The sequence below is a fragment of the Sceloporus undulatus genome, chromosome 6 (genome assembly GCF_019175285.1).
Source record: "Sceloporus undulatus isolate JIND9_A2432 ecotype Alabama chromosome 6, SceUnd_v1.1, whole genome shotgun sequence".
NCBI lineage: Eukaryota > Metazoa > Chordata > Lepidosauria > Squamata > Phrynosomatidae > Sceloporus > Sceloporus undulatus.
In genome coordinates, this window is record NC_056527.1 from 73487169 (window position 1) to 73512947 (window position 25779).

General features: G+C 39.9%; 1 protein-coding gene across 4 annotated transcripts in view; it reads left to right on the plus strand.

The window, feature by feature from the left end:
• LOC121934730 (palmitoyltransferase ZDHHC11-like) overlaps window positions 1–21913 on the plus strand; it is a 23244-nt gene extending 1331 nt beyond the window's left edge. The window contains exons 2-9 of one of the 4 annotated variants that reach the window (XM_042475516.1): window positions 3579–3791; window positions 5852–6030; window positions 8181–8282; window positions 11600–11724; window positions 12727–12882; window positions 14129–14250; window positions 16520–16572; window positions 20599–21913. In XM_042475516.1, the coding sequence (XP_042331450.1) occupies window positions 3579–3791; window positions 5852–6030; window positions 8181–8282; window positions 11600–11724; window positions 12727–12882; window positions 14129–14250; window positions 16520–16572; window positions 20599–20614 (966 nt within the window). In that variant the 3' untranslated portion in view covers window positions 20615–21913. Of the gene's footprint in view, window positions 1–2053; window positions 2185–3578; window positions 3792–5851; window positions 6031–8180; window positions 8283–11599; window positions 11725–12726; window positions 12883–14128; window positions 14251–16519; window positions 16573–20598 lie in introns of those variants that run through there. The other 3 variants (XM_042475517.1, XM_042475515.1, XM_042475518.1) reach the window with 3 other exon arrangements.
• Window positions 21914–25779: the final 3866 nt, after the last annotated feature.

Consider the following 25779-nt stretch of genomic DNA (forward strand, 5'->3'; position numbering starts at 1 on the left):
GGGGAAAGAGCCTGGTGGAGGAGACTCCAGGGAGGGCAGTCACCCTCCCAAAAGCCTCTCTTCGGCCAGGTTCTTTCCTCAGCGAAGGGGCCTGGCTGAGGATACGCCGAGGAGGGCACACGATCACCCAAAAGCCTCTCGCTCTCCCCAGCGAGGCTGTCCAATCAATCTGACTGTCAACGTTTCCACGGGTCATATAAAAATCCATATTTTTGGCCCCAAAAGTTGATCTCGACTTATACATGAGGTCGACTTGTACACGAGTATATACGGTATGGCTATTATGATACAGTGCAGATTTGTGGAGGAATAGTAGGTAGAGCCAATGTTAATGAGTTGATGTCTCTGTCATCAACAGCAACAATAACTTGTTAACCAGGCACATTAGAGATCCTGTGTAAGCCAAGTTTTTACAAGACCAACCACTTTTAGCTCCTTATGTGAAACATACACATCAGCACATGAAACAGGCATGCTGTCCTACTTCCTGCTTCTGTTGAACAGGATATGGTTGTGTAATATCTATTTTGTAAAGAAGTGAAGCATCTTTATGAGAGTGGTGGAAGTCCCAGGAACACTTCTGTTTTTAAATTGCTTTGTCTAAGTAGTTTGACTTAGTTGTCACTAAATCATGCTTAAATTCAGATATATACAACATGCACACACTCTCCCCAGACCCCCAAGCATCTCAGCATGCAGGGATGGTAAGGTTAATCTGTATACACTAAAGTCAAGACAGAGTCACTGGCAAGGGATACATTTAAAAACTCCACCACTGCTATCAACCATAGTAAATTAACAGCAAAGAAATGGCAACTTTGTCTGCATTGGTGCTGCTAGAGGGTGTGAGATTAAAGCCTCCCACTCAGAGATCTTGATTCAAATATCTGTTCCCTTCATCATTCCCCATTCATAGCAGGTAAGCAATGATCTTGGTTTCCCAGGTTTGCAGGTAGCAGGCAGAAGTTAAAGCCTATCCACTTTCTTCAGTATTATTGTTCTGATAACTTCTAAAATCATATCCTCCAATTGTCCTGATTTGGCACTTGGCAGAGATGGTCCCAATTAATTATTTGCTGCCCAATTTTTTCAGCTTCTGTTGAAAATGCCCATATTTGTCCCCTTCTCTGACATTCCTTCTTCATCTGTTGCTGTAAACTGAGTTCAAAGTGCCAAAGCAATTTGCACTGATTTAACTCAACAAGAGGGAGAAGAGATGAGGGGGTGAAATTTTGGCTTTCCCTGAGAGTTCAGTTATTTTTTTCCCAGGCTTTCTTAAACTCAGAAAGTTTAAGTTTAAACTCAGTTGAATATTTCTCTGCTTGGAAAAGAAACTTTGCATGTTCTTCCACATTAGTAACCTTGCCCTGATGTTGCCTGGCCACACCTTTTTGACCACACTTTAATATTGCCTAGCCTCACATGTCCCACTTTTCATCTGTAAAATGTTGGAAGGTGTGCTAACAGCAGCACAGGCACAACAAAAGTCTTCCTTCACCATTCAGCTTTATGGCTGATCATCTGGTTATGGAAGAACATAAATGTCACTACAGGGGATCCAGCAAGGCACAGGGAGAGCATATGAGGGCCAGAAGTTGCCCATATTTCTTCATCAAAATTTTCTTCTTCTTAGTTGTTAACTGCCCTCAAGGTGACTTCAATTCATGGTGACATGATAAATGAAACATCTCCAAGCCATTTCTCTGCTCAGGCCCATGGCCTCTTTGATTGAGTCCAGCCATCTCACATGTGGTCTCCCTCCCTTTCTCCTGCCCTCTACCTTTCCTAGCATTATTGTCTTTTCCAGTGTTTCATGTCTGCTCATGATACAGGTAGAGTACAACAGCCTCAATTTCGTCATCCTGGCTTCCAAGAAGAGTTTGGGCTTCATCTGTTCTAGAACCCACTTGTTTGTTTTCTTGGCCACATTATCCTCAGCATTCTTCTTCAGCACCACATCAAAAAGGGCTTTATTTTCTTTCTATCTGCTTTCTTCACTGTCCAGCTCTCACATTTATACATGGTGATGGGGAATACAATGGCTTGGATGATCCTCACTTTAGTGTTCAGAGTAATATCTTTACACTGTAAGATGTTGTCCACTTCTTTCATTGCTGCCCTTCTCAATCCTAGTCTTCTAATTTCTTGACTGCAGTGTCCATTCTGATCAATGTTTGATCCAAGGTATGGGAACTCATTGGTGCTTTCAAATTTCTCATTATCTAGGATGAATTCTAGTAGATTTTCTGTGGTCATTATTTTTGTTTTCTTAATATTAAATATTAAGCCTCCCATGGCACTTCTTGACCTTTTTCAGTAATTGCTCCAGATGTTTGTTGGTTTCTGGTAGTAGTATTACATTATCTGCATACATTAGATTGTTAATATTCCTTCCTGTAGTCTTCACTCCTCCTGCCTCTGAGTCTAAGCCTGCTCACCTTGTAATATTTTCTGCATACAAGTTGAATAAATAGAGTGATAGTATGCAGCCTTGTCTGATTTGGAACCATTCTGTTTTTCTGTATTCCATTTTTATGGCAGCCTCTTGTTCTATGTACAGATTTCTCATCAGGACAATCACATGTAGTGGTACTCCCATTTCTTTGAGAGCATTCCATAGCTTTTCATGATCTATGTAGTCAAAGGCTTTACTATAGTCAATAAAGCACATGCAGATTTTCTTTTTGAATTATCTGGTGCATTATCCATTGTATGTTTGCAATGTGATCCCTAGTGCCTCTTCCTTTCCTGCAGCCAGCTTGCACTTCTGGCTCCATATTATATGGTAGGAGTTTTTGCTGCAGAATTTTGATCATGACTTTCTTGCATGGCAGATTAGTGCAATGGTCTGGTAGTTACTGCAGTCTTTTGTGTCTCCTTTTTTGTGTATAGGGAAGTATATTGATTGCTTCCAATCTATGGGCCACTGCTTTGTTTTCCATATTTGTTGGCAAATTTTAGTCAGAACAAAACTTGATTCTGTCACTATTAGTAAAGTACAGTGGACCCTTGTTATACGCTGGGGTTTGGTTCCAATATCCCCCGTGTATAACAAAATCCGTGTATGCTCAGGTCACATTAAATATAATGACATAGCAAAATGGTTTGATATTTGAAATTTATATTTTTTTGAACATTTTCAAATCGTGTATGCTTGAATCTGTGTATAACAATGGTTCCCAGCCTGTGGATCGGGACCTCTTTGGGGGTCGCCTAAGACCATTGGAAAACACCGATTTAATTACAGTTATGCAGTAGCAACGAAAATGATTTCATGTTTTTGGGTCACCACAACATGAGGAACTGTATTAAAGGGTCGCGGCGTTAGGAAGGTTGGGAACCACTGGTGTATAAGAAGGACTGATTGTATATTATTTAATATGGGTTTGCCTTGAGGCTATGCTTGATCATTTGGAGGTTTAAACTCAAGAGTGGCACGGGTCACAATGACTGGTTAGTTATAGGGCCATTATAGTAGCCCTGTGGTAAGCTGTGCAGAGTTTGTCAGTAGTTTTCTCCCCAGGTCTGAAAAGCACAATAATTATTTTTAATGAGTGATTTTGGTTTCTGTCTTGCAGATGATCCGCTGTTACAAGAGGCTGAGGCAGACAGGGCCCGAACGGCTAATTGACCACAAAGTGGTACCACTATATTCTAGAGTGAATGGCTGGTCTTTACCTCTCCACTCATTCCAACTCATCACCTTTTTGCTTTATTCATACTTGGCTATAGTGGGCTTCAGTATCTACATACCTCTTCTCCCAAATGAATGGAAGTATGTTGCCTATATTGTATCCTTTCATCTCTTTATTTAAAAGATAGTCATAAAACTAAAATAGCATATAAACTGCTTGTGTTATAGGATTTGAGATGAATGTGACTGCATTCTGTAACTGCTTACCTGACAGTGAAATAGGTATGATTCCATCACCCAATTTCTATAGAAGACCAATGGTTCTTTTTCTGATCCATTATTTAGCTGGAGTTCCTTACAATTCTTCTTTTTGGTCAGCTGGGTTGCCACAGTTAAAAACAACACTATGGTCTAGTAGGCTGCTCAATATTGGCATTCATTTTATGAATAACCTTAAGCTTTAAGGTTTATATTACCAGGAGAATAAACACATAGCTTTATAGTTATTGACATATTTATTATGCATAACTATCAGCTTATACAGTTACATACTCCTTGTGGAGGACCATTATTTCACATAGACATTTCACAGACTTAAGTGGATTCATTTTACATAGATCAATATACATGTATACTATATTATACCATACTATACATAAGGAACATACTAGTATACATAATAATTATTATTATCCTTTATTTATAAAGCGCTGTAAATTTACACAGCGCTGTACATACAGTCTTTTTAATTGGATGGTTCCCTGCCCTCAGGCTTACCATCTAAAAAGACACGACACAAAAGGAGAAGGGCGTGGTGGTGGGGAAGGGGATGAGGGCCAGCAGTTCTTCTCTACCTCCAAGGCCTGGATCAGGGGAGATGGACTGGAGGGAGGGCTTGGCTTCTTAATGGATGGTTAGTTAATCTGCTTCCAGGGAGGCCTGTTGGAGCTAGCCTGCCTCTCTAGTAGGATAATACATATAAAATACATAGCAATACAGGAAATGATTCAATAAATAGGCAACAAAAGATAATCAAATAGCAAGTGACAATTATGCAATGCCTGGGAAGGCTTCTCTGAACAGGATGGTCTTCAACTCTGTTTTGAAGCTGGTTAAAGAAGTGATGGCTCTTGCTTGTGGGGGGAAGAAGGTTCCAGGAGTGAGGGGCAGCAAGTGAAAAGGGGCGAATCCGGGATGGGGCAGAGGAAATCCTGGGCTGGGACAGCAGACCTTGACTACCAGAACGGAGGGTCCTAGTGGGAAGGTGAGGAGAAAGAAGGTCTGATAAGTAAGGAGGGGCCAGCCCATGGAGGGCTTTAAACGTGGACAGCAGGACCTTATACTGAATACAGAAAGGGAGTGGGAGCCAGTGAAGGGATGCCAACAAAGGAGAGATGTGGTCAGAGTGGTGGGCGGATGTGATAATGCGTGCAGTTGAATGCTAGACAGAAACAAGGAACAATTCCTCTTCTAATAAAATACGATTTAAAATGAGACAGGACATTTGTTCTACTTTTGTAGAATATATGTGGTACATATGAGACATTATTCATACAATATATTATCTTAGGGGGAATTTCACATCCATGGGAAATATGGGTATATTTCCAGTATTTCATTTCACCATTTTTATATACATCATATTAGTTAACCATAACTGCAAATTGTTTCAGAGGGTATAGTGTTAAAGTGTTCTTACCTCATTACCCCATGAGCCAGCAAATCCATCTAAAAACAGCAGTAATATGTGTTTGGCTACACTACATTTGTCAGGTTTACCCTAAATATTGAATTCAGAACGTTTATATAGTTGTGGTTGATTTTGATCTGTGGCTCTTTCTCAATGTAGGATAACCTTTGAAGGCCCAGAAATCCCCATTCCCATTTTAGAATTTTTTGCAAGATTCAAAGTTCACAACCTTGACTTCTCATATGTGGCTGCTCTCTGAAAATTTGATAGAATAGGTACAGTATAACTCTGGCCTACTCTGTATGTGTGACCAAATTAGCTTTTAACAATACCTCTATTTAAAAATAATCCTGACATACCTAAAAGAATAGTATGAAACAAGATTCTTTTTCTTGTTCTTGCGGTCCACTTATTTGTACAATAAAGTCCTGTGTTTTGGCAGCCAGTCTAATGTAATAAACATATGAATGATCCAGTCAGGTGCCATCTCATATTTCTTAACCTTTCCTTAACTTCATTATATGCAGGTGATTGGCATAATTTTTGTGCATCACTTAATCACTCATCTTGTTGCAGTCACTATTGATCCAGCAGATGAAAACATACTGGCTAAGAAGAATTATAATAAACCCATGCCAAGTTTTGATCGAAGCAAATGCAAACACGTTATTCAGAACCATCACTGCTCTCTCTGTGAAACTGATGTGTAAGTTTTTCACATAATAACAGTTATAAATAATATAATTACTTAATGCATGTGCCATCAACTCCTTGCTTAAAGATGGTGCATATTTTTGATCTTATTAGACTGCATCATTACTTGAATATGGCTAATACAGCTCTGACATGTAATTTTGATTTTGACATGCCTTTGGGCATTTCCCCCCCTCTGTTAGTTGTTTATTGCTCTTTAACCTGTTGTTCTGTAATTTTACGAGTTGGAGGTGGGTGTTAGATTCTTTTGCATATTATTTTTAGTTTCTTAAGTAACCTGCAAAACGTTCACTTGAAAGGTGGGGTAAGGAAGATTTAAATGAATTAAAACAGTATGTTGAAAGAAGGTAAAAATGAGAATAAAAGAGAAAGAAGGGTGGCAGAAGATTTTTGTTCAGTCAACAAAACACATTCAACAAACACATATGCAATAGGAGATGGCAGGCTCTACCTCCTGCGTCTGCATGTTCAAACATACATTTATGACACTGCACAAAGATGGGAATAATGAAAAATAAGCCTACCAAATGTGTGAAATGTTTATTATGCACATAGGCATGTTATACTGTATATACTCATATATAAATCTAGAATTTTTTGTCAAAAAATTGACTCCTAAAAGCTGGGACGACTTATCCACGGGACATTGCAAAGTAGTGCATTTTAACTCTTCTCCTTCTCTGAGTAGAATGGCAAAAGGTAGGAGCTTAGTTCATCCTGGGAGCACACAAAAGATGCATCAGCCCCCTCTACTTTTTCCACCATGATGCTGCTTCTGGCCTTTTCGAATGCTTGGATGGCACCTCTTTGGTGCGTTCCCTCAAAAGAGTGCAAAGAGGAATTGGGCTTAGAAGGATCTGAATAAGACATTTCTGTATGAAGACAGTAAACTTTGTCCTTTACATCTTTTGTTGCCTGCTCCTAAGTCTTATCCTCGACTTATGCACAAGTCATATCAAAATCCATACATGAAGGTTGACTTATAGTCAACCATATACGGTAGTCGTGTTTCATATTTCCAGTTGTGGATTATGGAGAGAATATCAGTAGTCAGGATATCTCCTTTCACAATGTACAAGTGTTTCTCCCTCCCAAACTGAGCTATCCAAGGTACCCTATCTGTCAAAACAATTACAGTACCTACACTAGCTCATATAATCTGGAATAATATCCAAGAGCAGATTCATTGTCCCACTGAGATGGATGTCTCCAGCTGCCCCTCATCCTGTCTCACTATCTTTGAGTTACTTGAGAGAGTTAGTAAATATTTCAGTAGGGTGGACTGGGAAGACATCCAGATGGCTTTTCAAAAGGCGTCTGATGAATTTTCTCATCAAAAGTTCCTGAGGAAATTTAGCAATCATGGAATAAAAGAAGCGGTCATACGAGTCAGTTAAAGAACAGGAAAAAAGAATAGAAGTAAATGAATCTGTTCTCATAACAGAAGGATATATAAACAATGGACAAGGATATGTATTGAGACTGATACTTTTAACTTGTTCATAACTCATCTGGAGTTAGAAGTGAATAGTGAGGTGTCCAGGTTTGATGATGACACCAAATTATCTAGCGTGTGTAGAATAAAAAAAGATTTCTACACGCTCCAAAAAGATATCTTTAAGCCAGGAAGCTTCTTGGAGCACTGTTTGGTAGGCTGTTCTTTCTATCAGACATACTAGCTTTTCCAAGGCTTTTTGCAGCCAGTGGCATAAGCTTGACATGACAGTGGCAACACAAGGGAATTTTGAGAGGGCCATGAAAAGCATTCTCTCATTTGTCTATAACTAAGTTACTGAAAGGGCTAACCAGCTTGCACCTGCTGATGCATTTCTGGCCTCCTACCTGGAACCATTTGGTCTATGTCAACGGTGCTTGATCACCAATGGATTAAATGGTCATGAGGTGAAGTCTCCTCTACCACTCATGTATATTTCACTTCTTTGATTCTTATAAATGTTCTGATAAGTGCTTAAGAATGCATGTGGTGCCACTCGAGAGTTTACGTTAGCCACGTATATTATCTCATATGAGTATACTGTATAACCCTTCTTCCAATGACAGCTCATGCAATTTATCCGTAAATGCTCTACTGAATGCAGTCCAATGAGACTTGAATTATATTCTATGTATTTTTCTTCCTAGAGGGCCCAAAACTAAACATTGTAGTACCTGCAATAAATGTATTGCGGACTTTGACCATCATTGCAATTGGCTTAATAACTGTATTGGAAGCAGAAATTACTGGTAAGCTAACAGTAGCTAGCTTGGCAAATTCAAAGATATAGCCATGTTAGTCTGTAGAATCGGCATGTAGAGAGATCTTGTAGCACCTTTGACACTAACTGAAAGAAAGAAGTTGGCAGCTTGAGCTTTTGTATAAATTCTTCCTCATGCATCTGAGAAAATAGACTTTACGTAAGCTCATGCTGCCAACTTCTTTCCTTCAGTTAGTGTCAAAGATGGTACAAAATCTCTCTACATAGCTTGGGAAATGTTTATTGTCTATAAGGCAGGAGTGCAATGGAAGGTGGAAGGAGAGAATCCCATGTTGGTCTCTTTTGGCCCAAGGAAATACTATGCTAGACTATAGCTGTAAACACTTAAATTGAACAATTTACTAACAATGCATTCTAGAGGAACCGTTTGTCACTGCATTTCCATTGTGACCCCCCCACACACACACACACAGCATAGTATATGAATAAGAGTATTTGGTTTGTGTAGTGTGCATATTTTTGTTTGCCCCACAGATCCTATCGACAGCACTTCTCTCTCTTACACACAGACCTCTTGTCCTGCATGCACCCGCAGCATTAAAATTGACTTCTTGTGCTCTCTGCCTCCTCTCTTCACCCCACCCCACCTGAGAAACTGATGTTTGGTAAGGGGCATGCACTTGCTGCACCAAAGATGAAATATACAGGCCTGTTACAGACTGCCAAAATAAAGCTGCTTGGGGTCTCTTTGGAGGTATGCTGTTTAAATGACGCATGGGTCCTAAGAGTCCGGAAGTTGTGCCAAAGCCACACTCCATGCCTAAGCACTGGAGTGCAGCTTTGGCGCAGCTTCCGGATTCTTAGGATGCAAGCACCATTTAACTAGCATACCTCCAAAGAGACCCGAAGCAGCTTTATTTCGGCAGTCTGTAACAGGACACAGAGAAGCTGAATGGGAATTACATTTAAAAAGGAAAGCTGATTGTTGCTAGTTTTGCTATCTGAGAGATTGGAAAAGGCATAACGGGGGAATGTGCTGAGGGCCTGTTCAGCAGCTTTGTCTTCCTCCTTCCATCTGGCCTTCGCTTGTCTCAAGCCAGGAAGAGTTTTCTTGGGTTGCTTGTTTTCAATGAGGCACTCCATCCTCTCCCGCCCACACACTGGAAAACCATACAGAGCAATTACCATAGATCGGCCCGTGGGGAGGGAGAAGGGAGCAGATCATTGAAGAAAAGCAACCCAGCAGACTCCTTCCAGCTTGAGAAGTGCAGCAATGGCTATAGGACCTTTTCAACAGCCTCATCTTCCTCCTTCCTACTCCCCCAAAGCAGGCAGACTGGCCGTTGTGTGTCATATGGTTTGTAAGGGGCATGTACTTCCTGCACCAACAATGGAACCTTCAGAGGAATTGAGCAGAAAATAAAAAAGGAAAGTTCATTTTTGCTATGTCTGAGACTGGAAAGAAGTGTAACAGGGGCAAGATTCTTAGCTTTTTCAGGGACCAGTCAATCTACAAGAGTTCATTCACGCACACACAGGCTTCTACTTTCTTCCTCATATTTGTTGTACAAGATGACTTTTCTTGTATCCCCCCCTTGGGCAACTATCATGTCCCCCTGTGGGTCCCACTCCACAGTTTGAGAACCACAGGCCTATTAATAACCCCCTCCCCCCCATTCTGGGTGGCAGCTTTAATTATTGGATTGTTCTCCTTTTCATTCTTTTATCATAACAGCAAAAAAGTGAGATTTAAATGAAACAATATGATAAATGGTAAAATAATCCTATGATTAAATCATATTTACTATAATAACTGATTTTTCTGGAGCCCTGAGGACTTAATCTGTTCAGAGACTTCAGCATTCATGATGAGGCCATGCTGTCAGGACTTGTCCCATTCTTGAAAAGCTGCGAGAGAAGTCCTGTTTGGATATGGGATGCCTACTGCTCAGCCACAGGGCGGTGTGATAACATCCATCTGTTAACACTGCATCCCACATCTATCGCTGGAGCAAACAGTAATGCGATAAAGTCCTTTGTCATACATGCCCCCCTCCCCCAATAGGGTCTACTTTTACACAAAAAAGTCATTTCAAAAGTTTAGCAGAGCACCAAAGCTAATGCCAAATCAGTAGATCACACTCAGGATAGCTAGAAAATTACTTAAAATACACTTCCCACTCCATGCACCTTCACAATGGCAAAGGAAATGTTTTGTAGTAATTTTAAAAATTGTTTAATTTAACAAAATGTATGCATATACTGCCAAAAACAAAGTTCTCTGAGTATTTTACAGTAATAAGTCCTTTCCTTGAGAAACCTTTCATAAATTTATGAAGACTTCCAGGGTTCTCCAGAACTTGGTATACATCCCATACTATGGAAAAACAATACAGGTAGTAATATTTGTGGCGGTGGCAGCAGTAAGAGCAGTAAAAAAAGAAGAAGAAGAAAAGCTTTTCCTATAGCTAACATGAGTGAGCAACTGCTGAGGTCTGGGGGTTCACCATGTCCTGCGCACTAGATCCTGAAGAGCAGTACTCCACTGGGCTCATCATGTCTCTCCAGTTTCCCCATTTTTAATAGAATAGAATAGAAGTTTATTGTTAAAAGCTAAAAGCCGTCACAATATAAAATAGATCCAAACAGTAAATACAAAAACAGTATTAAAAAAAATCAAGGCACAAGAACCATAAATAAAACAACATGGTAAAATTAGTAAGAGAGACTCATCAACAAAAAACAATAATACATCATAAATGATAAAATAATAGAAACATAAAACATTTTTAATGTTTTTCATTGTTGTTGTTTTGTTATTTTACTCAAAATGACTCCTTTCTCACAGGTCCTGGGAGTAATTTCCCCACCTTTTTACCCCCAGAGTTTCATGGCCACAAGAAACCATTTTCTAAACTGCAAATTGTAACAAACGAACGTAAACCCATGCCCTATAGATATATTCCCCCCTCCTTCCCAAAGAATCACAGTGTGGGAAGTCCTTGGAGTCCATAAAAATAGCTTTGGGGGCCACATCTTTCTTATCCCTGCTGGAGGGATGTGCAAATATCTCTCTTACTGCAGCCAGATGTTTGAAAGTTGTGACACAGCCCAGCTTCCAAACACCTATAAGTGTGACAGCATGGTTATTCATGTGATCTCCAGCATACCCAAGAAGTTTCTGCATTATGCAGGAAAAATTACGTATTATGTTAGAGAGAAACAAGGAAAAACAAATCAATCCACTGTTGTATCCTGTTGTATTAATGTCACGTTGCAGCCTTTCTCTATAGTTATATAGTTCCATATTCTAAATAGAGTCTTTGTGTGTGTGTGTGTGTATAGGTTTTTCTTCAATGCTGTTGCATCTGCTCTTGTTGGGATCCTTCTGATGATATTGGTGATCCTATATATCTTCATCCAGTATTTTGTGAATCCAGCACAACTCCGCACATCGCCTCAGTTTGAAAGTATTGTTCAAGTAACTTAAAATATTTTTTTCACACCAATGTGATCTAATACTACTGGAGAGAAAGGAGAGAATGTGATACAAAGGGCCTGAACAGACAGGCCAAAATAAAGCTGCTTCAGGTCACTTTGGAGGTATGCTTTTTAAATGACACATGCATCTTAAGAGGCCAGAAGCTGTGCCAAAGCTGTGCTCCAGTCCTTAGGACTGGAGCGTGGCTTTAGCACAGCTTCCAGCCTCTTAGGATGCATGCGTCATTTAAATAGCATACCTCTAAAGTGACCCAAAGCAGCTTTATTTTGGTCTGTCTATTCGGGCCCAATGTTACCAGTTTCTGGTGGCAGTTATATGTTTCTGTAATGTCTTGTTTTACTATTAGTAGTGCCACCAGTTTAGAAAAAGGCAGCAGCCATGTCAAAGACAGGTTTGGGGTCTGTAGTCATTTATTGGACAGCATACCCATAAGCTTTTGGAACAGAGTACCTTCCATGTAGTGCCCATCACCACTGCCTCATACTATGGATGCACTTCACAGTATGAATTCCTTGCTAGTAGTACTTTCAGATAAAATGGATAAGTGGAAAACATTCTGATGCAGCTGTATCGTTTGTTTCAGATACTTTCTATTACTCCATCCACTTCTACTGGATATAAATGAATAGTACTTGATGGGGGGGGAAACATCAACAGTCACAAAAATGGGTTCAAATATGTAGAATTTTGCTTTGGTTTGGGCATTTTTTTTAACATAAAGATAAAGTTTCTGAGTTGTGTGTCTGTGTAGCATCTGTATATGTTATTTTTTAAATGAGGGTACTGTTTCCATGATAATACAATGTGAACATTGTAAACATGCATGTAGGATTCACATGGAAATTATAATTCCTCTCATATTACTTGGGAGGGAGACGTAAACGCCACCCATAATATTTTTCTTAAGAAATTATCAGACAATTGCAAACAGAATAAAATGACATTTTCAAATTAATTTTTACTTCAATAGGTGTCAGTGGAAATGGCACTTGGTTGGCATTTCTTCCTGTTGCCCCAGTAGAAACTACAGCAGTTGGAATTTTGACCCTAGCAGCATTAACTATGGCTTTGGGAACTGCATCTCTCTTTCTTCTTGGACACTTACTATTGTTTCATCTCTATCTGTGTGAGTAATGAGTTGTTCGAGATGTTTTAGATTTTGGAAGGAGCAGGGAAGTAAACAGAATATTGGAACTAACTGAAACAAAAAGCCTAATAGACAAATAATAGCTGGCTTATTTCAAATAATTAGTTTTATTGTAGGCAAGGTATCTCAGAGTGGCTTTGCCCCATTCCTTGATGCAGAGATGAGGTGAACTGAGGATTGCCAAGGTATATGTGCTTTTAAGATGCCTTTTGACTTATGATGAACCCCTGAATTTCATAGGGTTTTCTTAGGTAAGGACTACTGAGAGGTGGTTTTGCCCGTACCTTTCTCTGAAATAAAGCCTACAGCATTTAATATTTGTTGACAGTCTCCTCCCCTTGCAAAAAATGAAAGAAATTAAGTACCTGGCCCTTCCTTGTTACATCACTAGATGGATATAAAAACAAGGATTACCACTGTGGGCAGTACAACTCAAGCAGTAGGATCAAGCGATAAGATCTATGTCACTGTAGAGAACTAAATTATTATCCTGGTGTTATTCATAATTCTTCTTGTGTTTGGGAATCAGCAAGAGTGGGGTTGAGGCAGGGCCTAGCTACCATGCCAGCAACTGAAAGAACTAATAGGCCACACCTAGCATAACACCGACTTTGATTGCCCAGTGAAGTTCAAGATTATCTCCTTGCTTGACAACACAAGCACCATCTCTCTTTCAGGATTCTTCACCCCCTTCTGCTGGAAAAAGAAACTATAATGATCATCTTTCAGTGAGAGCCATTTTTCTTTTCCCAGTACCCCTGAACTACTGTCAGCTATGCTGCTTATAACTGGAACAGTGGAAAGCAGCAGCTACACAAATATCTACAGTCATCTACAGGAGGCATTACTAGGAATGACTGTACTGCAGGACCTGGAGTAGTGCAGAAGGGCTAGGACACATAACACCCAACATATATAGCTGCTCGCTTATGGAAAGCCCCTTGTAGAAAGTCTGTTATTGCAGTGGGTTACTCTGTGTTAAAGGAACTTGTACACTGATCTTTTTGTGTTGGTTTGATCTATAAATTTATAACCAACATTCAGCAATCATTTTATTTGGGTCTGTTTCTATGATCCCACAACTCTTTGGTTAATTTCTCCATTAGGTTACTTCTCAGAGTTTCAATGTATATGTGCCAACTTTGATGTCTCCGATCAGCTGCAGAGCATTCAGAATTTACAGTTTTTAAATCTAACAAAGTAAAAATAATTTTTGTGTATGCAGTGAGTAAGAAGATGAACACATATGAATACATGATTCAGCATCATCCTAAACAGTGTACTATATCTCAGGACATGAGCGCAGGGGCAACATCAGATACAACTTGCAAAATGGAACCATTACAGGTAATACCTTGTTGTTAACCTTCTGTCTCTTCAGCTTCTCTGTATCATGCCCTTTCTGGTGTTCTTCAAACAGTACCTCTCCTGTGGCACTAAAATCCTAAGATGAGATGGATACCTGAAGTGTCTTGGTTGTCTGGGTGAAGCTCATATGGTTGCTTCTTGTGACCACTTGTATGATAGCCTTTATGCCTCAAGCAAGACAAAGAGGGTGTTGCAGGCCTCAAATGCTGTCTTCTTATTTGGTATGGAAACTGTGGAAAGATTGGGTTCCAACTGCCAGCTCTGTCGCTCCCTGTTGTTAGCACACTGTGAATACACTGCACTATACTTTGAGGTCCCCATATTTCATATCTCTTATCTGGAAACAGCATGTTCTTGAGAGAGATCAGTGACTTTTCAGAAACACTAGGTTCACAGGAGAGAGGGAGCATGTCCTGAGGCATTTGTACATCCAGTTAATAAGACAATCAAACCTAAATGGGTTTACTAATTGCTTCTTCCCCCAAGTCACCCACATTTCATCTTGCAACATGAGACAAAGGATCTCCTTGCACCCCAAAGCAGTAAACCAATCTCTCTGCCTACCCTCTGTTCTGTTCCCAGCCAAACTTCCCTCTCCATCCATCCTGGGAATATCCTGATTAAGTCACTGTTTTGTCACACTAAATTTAAAGCCATCAACCAGTCTGGAATCCCATTGACAATTCCTGGGAAAGGACATCCAGTCTTTGGAGTTTATCAGACAAGGGGAATTGAAAGTATAATCCGATGACAATCTGAACGCAATCATGGAGTTTAACATTATGCGTGATAACCCACTACACACAAATTTGGGCAATGGGAAGTCAGTCCGAACGCAATCATGGGGTTTCACGTTATTGCATGATAGACTGCTACATGCAAATTTGGGCAATGGCATGCTATTTTCGGGCAATGGGGAACCAGTTCGAATGCAATGCGTATTCACGTAATTGTGCTAAACTAGCGACTTTAAGTGAATGTGTGTTGGCCCTACTTTCTTTTCATTCAAATTTAATTCCTCCTGTTTGATAAACTCCAATGTTACCTGACAAGATAGCCCTCTGCTTGGGACTAGATTTTAGGTATAAGTATGGGTCTCAGAAACCTAGCCTCTTTGCACACAGCCGCCATACACCTCTGTGCTCTGCGTATGTTCTGTGTCGCTCTCAGACCTCCCATTCTGAACCACTGCACTTTTCTGTTGTCTACTCTTTGGACAGGCAGTTATCACCCACCCTTGCTAACCCTTCAAACTCTGCTGTCCAGTTTTCATTTTGGTTAGCTCTGAATGCTGACTGTGTGAAGTGCTATTGTGTGATTGTACTCTGCATTTTCTAAATAAAACCTTAATTCTCCCCAAACCTGTAGTTGTCCTCAGATAAACAGATGCAAATGGTCCTAAAGTTTAACTAGCCTTTTGCAAAGCTAATTTCCCCAACAATTAAAGTAATGCTATCATATTTTGTGGGGATCTCCCAGTGTACTGTGACAGCAAAAAGGCCAAAGCAGTTCTATGCTTTAACAGGAGAAACCCTGAATCCTGAACTAATGAGATTCTTTGCACTTTAGAACTTAATTCTGTGGGGGAAATTGTATGTGGTGGTTTTGTGCAGAAAAAAATCATTTCCTATACAGTACACTAAACAACATTTTCTGTACAGAAATATTGTTTTCTGTACTGAAAAAAATTACACATGTTGGAACTGGCCAGAAAAACAGCATTTTCCACACTGGAAACCGCATTTTATGCACAGAAAATGCTGTGTCCTACACATACAAAAATGCTGTTTCTGCATGAAACCACCACATACAAAATTTTGCACAGAATAAATCCCAAATTCTGAATAGGTTTGAAAACAATGTGGTTTTTGAAAATTTCTTACAGTAAAAAAATTGCTAAAATTATTAGTTGCTTGAGTCAGAAGAAAATTAGTGAAGAATTACATCCTTAAAACCCACCCAAATTAAGATGCTAGGATCCCAGTTGCCACACCTCATTGTTAGCTCGCATGCAAAATTCAACTGAGCAGTGTTGATTTGTCGTGATTTATAAAGACAAGAGAAAGCAAAATGGTCATTTATGCCACCTGAAAGATAAAATTTTGGATCTCTAGACACTGAATTTTAAATATTGTTTTGAAGATGGATCTCCACTTGTTTAATCCAGGCTTAAAATAAAACCATACAAAAGTATCATCAACTAGATGAAAGAATAACTCTCTTTCTCTGTTTGTATTACCATTCTTAGGAGTTATTTCAAGGAAGAAAAACAGATAATATCAAACTCCCCACTATAGCAGGGTAAGTTAATAAATACATGAGTAACATAGGATTATATTTTATCAAGTGATAACAGGCAAGTGACAGTTACAGCACCAAACGAGAACCTCTTTATTTATTAACTACATTTATTAGTTACATTGGGCATTTTCCTTGAGTAAGCTCAAGATGGTTGAGGCTACTCTCCCCACTTTATGTTTACAACAACCTTGTGAGGTGTATCAGACAAACTGAGAGGCTGAGTTTCAGCACTTCAAACAAGACATTACCAGTAGATAGCAACATTATCAGACATAATCTCATGACAAAATCACCAAAATACTGTTCACATCATGGTGTTCAGACAGCATCCCTGTCATTAGATATGTATGGAAGAGATCAGTTCAGGCATGACTTTGGGGAAATGCTACCATGACATAGCTCTGCCTCAGTTTGTAGACACAAACATTACGATTTACTCAACAGCATGAACCTCAGTGTTGCAGCCAATACAATCCTGATATTATTTTGGTCTCTAGGGGCTGCTGCAGACTGCCCAATAGTTCCATAAATGTTGAAGCATTCTGTTTAGAGATTTCATGATTTGTAAACAGTTGTTTCAAATGTGATGTAAACACATGGGGCTTTGGCCCTTTCTGTTGCTGATTCTAATGGATCTTAGCACTATTACTGATCTGTATATTTTCTTTCAACTGCACTTTTCTTTTGTTTGAGGTATAATTAAGTGGTTTACTTCCATCCGTGAACTCAGCACTTCTCCTCATGCTCCTTCCCCAGTGTTCACGTTTCTATTTTGTACATTTAATTTTCTTAATGTTATAGCTGGACATGACAGAATGGTATATTACTTTAGCACTAGAACTGTAAAAAGAAGGGGGAAGGAAACATTCACCCTGGTAAGCAATGAAGGAACAAAGGACAGTGGAAAGCCTCCTGAGGTCACACACACCATTCAACAAATCATTAGTAGGACTGCCCAGAAAAACAGCAGGAGGAACCAAGACAATGCATACAGATGAATGACATTTACTCTGGCCTGTATCAGAAAAAGTGGGGGCAGGGGCAGGGTGGGAGGGAAGACACCAGTACGCCTTATTGTGGTTTTAAAATGTTTCAGCTAATACCAGAAACTCACAAGGAAATGAGTCAGGCAGGAGGAACAATGTATGGATATTTTACAATACCCTGATACATACCGCTACCATTCCCACCAAATCTCAAGGCCAGCCTGAATGAGCCTCAGTGATTTTTAAAAAAATCAAATGTTTTGATCCTGACAGCAAAGCACAAACAACTGAAGGAGGTAACACTCCCAAGGTGGTCCTGGGACTTTTGGACATGTATTTTAAAGTCCAGAAATCACATTTTTTTCTTAACCATGCTACTAATAGTAACAGATAGATTTCCCCCCCTGTTAGTGCACTGCTATCAGAATATGATATGCTCTTTATGACAGGTTAGGTAAATTTTTCATCTTCCATCAGACAGTTTTAAAAGGTGACAATGGCTAGATGATAACAGTGTAAAACCATACTAAAAACTTTAATTAGGCTCCTCTGCTTGTAGGCCTATAATTTAAAGATGCTAAGCTAATGAAGGAGGATTGATTGCCAGTTTCTCAAGATAAACTCTAAACTCAAAAAAGAGCAAACCAAACCTAATGAGAATGTTCAAATCATAACTCCTGGCTACATTGCAGCTTTAATAGCCTTACATCAGCATTACTGCTTGCCATTGTAAGATCAGAATAAAATTAAAGCCCCTTTCCCACTCACCCACTTGCCCTGGATAGAACTGGGCAGATCTGCCCCCCCCCCTCGAATCTGCTCGGAAACATGTGCCACTATGTTTTACCTCAATCATGGTAATTTACCCCTCTGAAGTTCACATTTGCTGTACCGGTTTAAAATGAAGGCTCCCTTGCTGTCAATCAAATTCACTTCTGCTTTCGTCAAAGGTGACATTTCCTACAGCCATTGGCCAATGGAATGGGTGCTTTCCCCCTCCTTTAAAAAAAAACAACTGGTGGCAATGTGTGCATATTCTGTCAACCTGTCAAATTTAAAAACCTCCAGGTGTGTGTGTGTGTGTGTGTTGTTTGTATTTGGGTCACTACAGATTATGGCAACCTTAAAATGACCCCATCCTGGGGTTTTCTTTGCAAGATTGGTTCCGAGGAGATTTGCCATTGCCTTTCCCCTGAGGCTGAGAGAGTGTGAATCCCCCAAAGTCATGGGTTTCCACATGCCAGCTTCTAGTCTCCCCTTCGCTTCCAGACCAATGCTACCTCCAAAGCCCTTGCCTCCCCTCATACCATCCTCTTCCTGTCATCATCATCATCATCATCATCATCATCATCATAATTCTTCACCCAGAATGCCATCTTTGCATCCTCTTGCTTTGCTTTCCCTCCTTGCGACCCCAGAATGCCTCACATACACATACAACAACAACAACAACAATAATAATAATAATAATAATAATTCATCACCCCAGAATGCCATCTCTGCATCCTCTTGCTTTGCTTTCCCTCCGATTGCCACACCAAAAGGCAATCTATCCTTCCCTCCTCTTTGGATCTCCTTGCTCTGCCTCCGTTTTCAACCCCAAAATGCCATCTATCCTCACCTCAGAATTTGTAACATTTGCAGTGTAACATTCACATATTACGCACACAAACATTTTTTTTAAAAAGCCTCTTGCAAAGTGAGGTGCCATGCCATGAGCAAGCAAATGAAAGGGAAATGTAGCACAACCAGACACATTCTATCAAAATGTATCAATAGAACTATTCACATAGTCTGTCAAAAATAAAAAATTACAAGAGAGAGAGAGAGAGAGAGAGAGAGAGAGAGACGCCTGTGAGAGGGGAGGGGAGGCATATTCCGCTCTCTGCCCTCCCTCTGACCTAATCCCTCCCCTGAACTTTGTCCTGCTTCTTCCTCCTCCTCCTCCACCCCGATTCTGCCCTCCATGACTCCTTTCCTCCTGCTCCTTCTCCGATGAAGGGAAGGAATGTTCTGCCCTCTGCCCTCCCTCTGACCTAAATCCCTCCCCTGAACTTGACCCGAACATGACCAGGGCGAAGTTCATATTTGCCGGGACCCGTTTTTTCTCAAAAGATACAAGTAAAACTCCGCTTTCAAAAGACCCGCGCCAAGGGGGTGTGCATACCTCGAATTTGGGTGTAGAAGAATCAGGACCAATATGAACTTCCCGCTTTTAATCCATTTCCTGAACTGGGGTAAAAGGTAGTATGAATGGCCTCCAAGAAATGTTGCCTGAGATTTCTTGTTTTCCTTTTTTATCCCCATTCTTGTTTTTTTTTATTTTATTTTTTTTTTGTACTTTTGCTGGGGATGATGAGATCTGTAGTCCAACACAGTCTGGAAGGTGCAAGGTAGGAAGATGCCTCTGGAGATATAGAGTATTGTAAATCAGTTTTAGTCCAGTGTTTACAAATGTGGTTTCTTTACATTACAGGACCCACTAAGACACAAAATCAGCATGGTGCAGTGATTTGAGAATTGCACTATGACTCTGGAGGCCAAGGTTTGAATACCCAAGCAGCCATGGAAACCCACTGGGTGACCATGGGCAAGTCATACACTAGCATAGAATCACAGAATCATAGAGTGGGAAGATACCTTAAGGGCCATCCAATCAAACCCCCTGCCATGCAGGAACTCACAATCAAAGCGCCCTTGACAGATGGCTGTTTAAAGACCTCTGTTTAAAGTCCTTCAAAGAAAGAGATTCCACCACTCTGTGAGGGAGTGTGTTCCACTGTCAAACAGTTCTTACTTCAGAACATTCCTCCTACTGTTTAGGTGGAATCTTTTTTCCTCTGAGGAAGGCAAAGGCAATCTCCTCTCAACAATCTTAGCAATCTTGCTAAGAAGGCCCCGTGATACGGTCACCAGAAGGTCACACCGTAAGTTAGAAATTATTTGAAGTCACACAACAACACAACAAGATGATAAACTTTTTTTCAAAAAAAGGCAACATATTTGCATAAAGTAACTTGATTTTTTATTTGCTTTTTAGAACACTTCCTGCCTGACTTCATTTACCAGGAATGGCATCAGGAATGGCCAGCTGCCCAAGATCTTACCTGTGTAACATTTCTGGAAGAAATGTGCAGTGGGCAATATTCATTTATACATAATGACTACTGGATGCACCTGATCAACCAGGTTAAAAGGGATTGCAAGCCCGTTGTTACTCTGTACGAGTTGGGTCCAAATTGGCCTCTGCAATTAGCTTTTTACTTTTTTATACTTTTGTTTCTCAGATAGTGCTGTTAAATGGAACACTGTCCACAGGTAAAAGTCACATGTAAAGAAAATGTTTAATAGTGGCAATGTCCAATGTCAGACTTCATCTGGTCAAATTTGGATACTGACAATCTCTGTTATGTTACAGTTAATATGTCCTTTTCAATAGCTAGCAGTGTCTATCTGATATCAGCCAATTACTTGATTATAAGTGGTTGGAGGAGGACATGGGGATGAAGATTGTCAGGGGTATGCATGCATCAGTCTAATAATCTGATGTCATTTAAAGGACTACAGGGATTTCCCTGCAACAAATAACTTCCCAACCCTGTCTCTATTTACTTGGAGTGAGAACCTCTTTGTCTGGTTCTGCTTCACGAAGGAATAACCTCGGCTGAAGAATATGGAAATATCTATGAATAACCATGTACATGTTATTCCTTCTATAAAACCAGTGATGTCTACAGATACAAAAGAGACTGAAGGTAAAGAAAACCTTCCTCTGCTGCAGAGAGACTTTCAGATGGCCAGCAAAATATGTAGGAGAAGGTCACCGGACATGGAAGACAATCTGAAAGAGGATCATTTTGAGATTAATAGCAAGAAGAAACAGTTTGAGAAGCAAAATTATCACCCAAGGAGCTAGGAAGAGCCAAAGAAGTTTAGCTGATTTTCTATGAATGCGTTTGCATCAAGTATTCCTGCAAAAAGTCCTGCTTGATAAAATGCCAGCTAAAAGTAGGTTTAGGAAGAAAATGTATAGCTGGTCTTTTCAAAAACATTTCTTACAAATGAATTCTGTGATTTTGTTGCATCTGAGGGATTAATTTAATGAACTGATCAAAACAAGATTTGTATCTGTATGTCTTATTTTCTTAGGTAAGATTGGGTCTTATTTATTTGACATTTACCCAGAAGGATATTTCTGACTTGCACTTTATATGTGAGAGGGATTTTTTCTTCAGACAGAAATGTTCTCTAGAGGTTTGTGGCTACAGGAAAACATGTGAAAAGTAAATGCATTTATTTTGTAATCTTCATAATTTTAATGTAGATTATTTAAAATAATAAAATTGTTTTTTAAGTCTTGCAAATATGGGGAAATTACTTATAAAATATCGGCTACATTATGACAGTTGGATACCATAAAAAGCCCGACAATTTGTTTTGTGGCAAGTAATGGAATAAATACCTTTGAAAAAAGCAAAGGCACAAGAAGCTTTTACATTACTACATTAGTATACAATAATATTACATTAGTACACAATGAGAAATAGCTAAGCCTCTGTGCTTCTGATGCATACTGCTTAGGGTTTTTGCATATGTTACCCAGCCATAAACCAGCATTTTATCACCAAGGAGCTACAGTGAATCCTAACTCTCCAATGATTTTAGCTATATAGTTCATATGTGTTTTAAAGATCTATCATATTTATGCAGCTTTAAATACACACTTGTGTACTTATATGTATATATATTTATACATCTGACATCCAAATACGTGTGTGTATATGAAAATATGTGTCAGCAGATCCTTCAGTCCTATCATACAACAACTTATTCTTGATTTATAGATAGCTTCTTCAGGATAAAACCCACAAGCTCATTGTTTTGTTTATTTATTTATTTCCTGCCTTCTTTCCCGAATGAATCTTACTAACAGGTTTAAAAACATAAAATTTCAGAAAATATAAAAAGTTAAAAATGATTAAATTATTTTATAAATTAAAACCAGTTAAATACATAAACCATTTTTTTACAAACCAGCACAACAAAAATAACAAATAGAAAATCCAGCACTGTATGAGCTTTGTACAATCAATTCTTAAAGGCCTGTTGAAACAGAAAGGTCTTCTTGTGTCTGTGGAAAGAGAATAGAGAATGTGCCAGTCTGATCTGAAGACTGGGGGCAGCCACTGAGAAGGCCCTCTCCCATTTTCCCACCAGTTGTACTGTGAGGGGGGTGGGACAGAGATAAGGGCCGCTATAGCTGACCTCAAAGCACAAACAGATTTGTATGGAAGAATAGAGACCTTCAAATAACCTGGTCCTGAGCTGTATAGGGCTTTGTAGGTCAAAACCAGCATTTCAAATTGTGCTCAGCTCCCTATAGCCATCACCAATTAGCAATCTGCTGCAGCTCTTTGGACCACTAGAGGCTTCCAAACACTCTTCAAAGGCAGCCCCACATAGAATGTGTTACAATAATCCAAACCAGATGTAATTTAGGTATGTGTCACTATGGTCAGATCTGACATCTCAAGGAATGGGTGTAGCTGGTGCACAAACCTTAAATGTGCAATGCACTCCTGACCTCTGCTGAAACGTGACTTTCCATGTTCAGGGTTGAATTCAAGAGTACGCCCAAGCTGTGGGCCTGTATCTTCAAGGCAGTGTAACCCCATCCAGCTGAATCACTATACCCTGATATGTCTTTCAACTCACCAGGAGCACCACCATCTTGTCTGGGTTAAGCTTCAGTTAGGGCCTGAACAGACAGGCCAAAATAAAGCTGCTTTGGGTCACTTTGGAGGTATGCTGTTTTAATGCTGCATGAGTCCTAAGAGGCCAGAAGCTGTGCTAAAGCTGCGCTATTTTACTATTTCCTCATTGTCTATGTTGGATTTGTGTAAATTCTCTGTGGTCATTATTTTTGTTTTCTTTATGTTCAACAATAAGCCTGCTTTTGCACTTTGCTCCTTGATCTCTCTAAAGTACATTAAGCAGTTTAAGTACATTATGTATAAGCAAAGAATATATCATTATATGAATAGCCAGACCTATATGAAAAAACAACCTGTTTCTTTCAAGGTCATGGTTTTGCCCCATCTCCAACTCGATTGTGTACCCTCTTTACTTTGTCCAATGGAACCCAATGGAGCCACATCTATCCTTAGCCCAACCTTGTTTTGTGGTCCCTCTATCATGTGGGACCAAGTAGCTAATACCCCAGAGGACAGGATCAAAATTCAAAATGACCTGAATAGACTAGAAAGCTGGGCCAAAGCTAACAGAATGAAATTCGACACAGAGAAATGTAAGGTACTGCACTTAGGGCAGAAAAATGAAATGCACAGATATAGGATGGGGGACACCTGACTGAATGAGACTAAATGTGAAAGGGATTTAGGAGTCCTAGTAAATCATAAGTTGAACATGAATCAACAAGTGCGTGGCGGCAGCTAAAAAGGCCAATGCAATTTTCGGCTGCATCAATAGAAGTATGGTGTCTAGTTCAAGGGAAGTTAATAGTGCCACTCTATTCTGCTTTGGTCTGGCCCCACCTGGAATACTGTGTCCAGTTCTGGGCACCACAGTTTGAAAAGGATGTTGAGAAACTGGAGCATGTCCAAAGGAGGATGACCAAAATGGTGAAGGGTCTGGAAACCATCTCCTATGAGAAAGGACTTAGGGAGCTGAGGATGTTTAGCACGGAGAAGAGAAGGTTAAGAAGTGATATGATAGCCCTGTTTAAATATTTGAAGGGATGTCATATTGAGGAGGGAGCAAGCTTGTTTTCTGCTGCTCCAGAGACTAGGATCCGAAGCAATGGATGCAAGCTGCAGGAAAAGACATTCCACCTCAACATTAGGAGGAACTTCCTGACAGTAAGGGCTGTTCGACAGTGGAACAAACTCCCTCAGAGTGTAGTGGAGTCTCCTTCCTTGGAGGTCTTCAAGCAGAGGCTGGATGGCCATCTGTTGGGGATGCTTTGATTTAGAGTCCCTGCATGACAGAATGGGGTTAGACTGGATGGCCTTTCTGGTTTCTTCAAATTCTATGATTCTATGTGAATGTTTTTGTCCAATTCTGGCTTCTAAGATGGCCAGCAAGAGATGGGAAAAAGTTGGATCCATCCCAGTGCTGTCCCTGAACTACCCATTACTTTTTCCTAATAATTAACAAAAAGATTAAGCATAATAACTGAAGACAACATTGTACTGGTGCAAAAAGTTCCCGCCACTCAGATATGGTGCTTCTAAGGGCAGTTTCAGAGTGACTGTGGGGAGGGGATATCTCTGTTCCCACTCTTTCTACTGCTATGCGTCTTTAGCTAATGAATAACAGAATTGATTAAACTGTGAGCTTTCGTTTTATTTTATCATCTCATCCTCATCCTCATCTTCATAGCTCTAGGCTTATGCTGGCAGCATTCTCCCTCCCCATCAACTTGTTCTAATCAGATAACTGAAGGGCAGAGTCCTTAACCCAGTTGTCAGGAACAGGAAGACCAAGCAGTATGTAGAAACTTGGTTATAACTCTGATAGCAGCAACCTAGCAACTGAAACTCACAAACAGAAGCTAGAAAACACGCTTTCATAATTTTGCTGAATTATTTAACTGTTTTCAAGGCAGAGAACCCAGTACTCATTTCACATGCTTTTTGTTGTTGTTGCTGCTGCTGTTTTCAATGTAAAAGTATTCGTGCAAGCTCATAAAATAAACACTTTCAGATATGAACAGAGAACTTGATTTTGGAGAGCTGCCCTCTGCAGATGTTGAGAGAAAACACAGAGCTTTATCTTCTTGGGATGAGGAATGATCTCAACAGTAGCTGCGTTTAACAAAGAGGGCTAGAATGACCAGTAAACACAACCCAAACAATTGAATAACTGAACAGGGAAACATTTCAGAAGAGAGGAAGGGCTGAGGCTTTCAAATTGTATTTCAGGTCCCCCCTCCTCCTTTTGTTAATTTGCTGGTTTGGCCAGGGAGAAAACTGCATTGTAAAATTGCATTGTAATTTGCAAATACATTTAAAAATAAAAGGTTAAACGAAGTAATAGCTTTGGGTGCAAACATGTTTTTGTTTGCACTTATGTTTGTAGCTACCTTCTACTCTGAGAAAATGGAAACCTGTGAGAATAAGGTTGCCACCAAGAGGAGCTGTCTTGTCTCTTTAAAAGTTCTGAATCAGAAAAAACAGAGGAGGGTGATAGGAAATAAGGA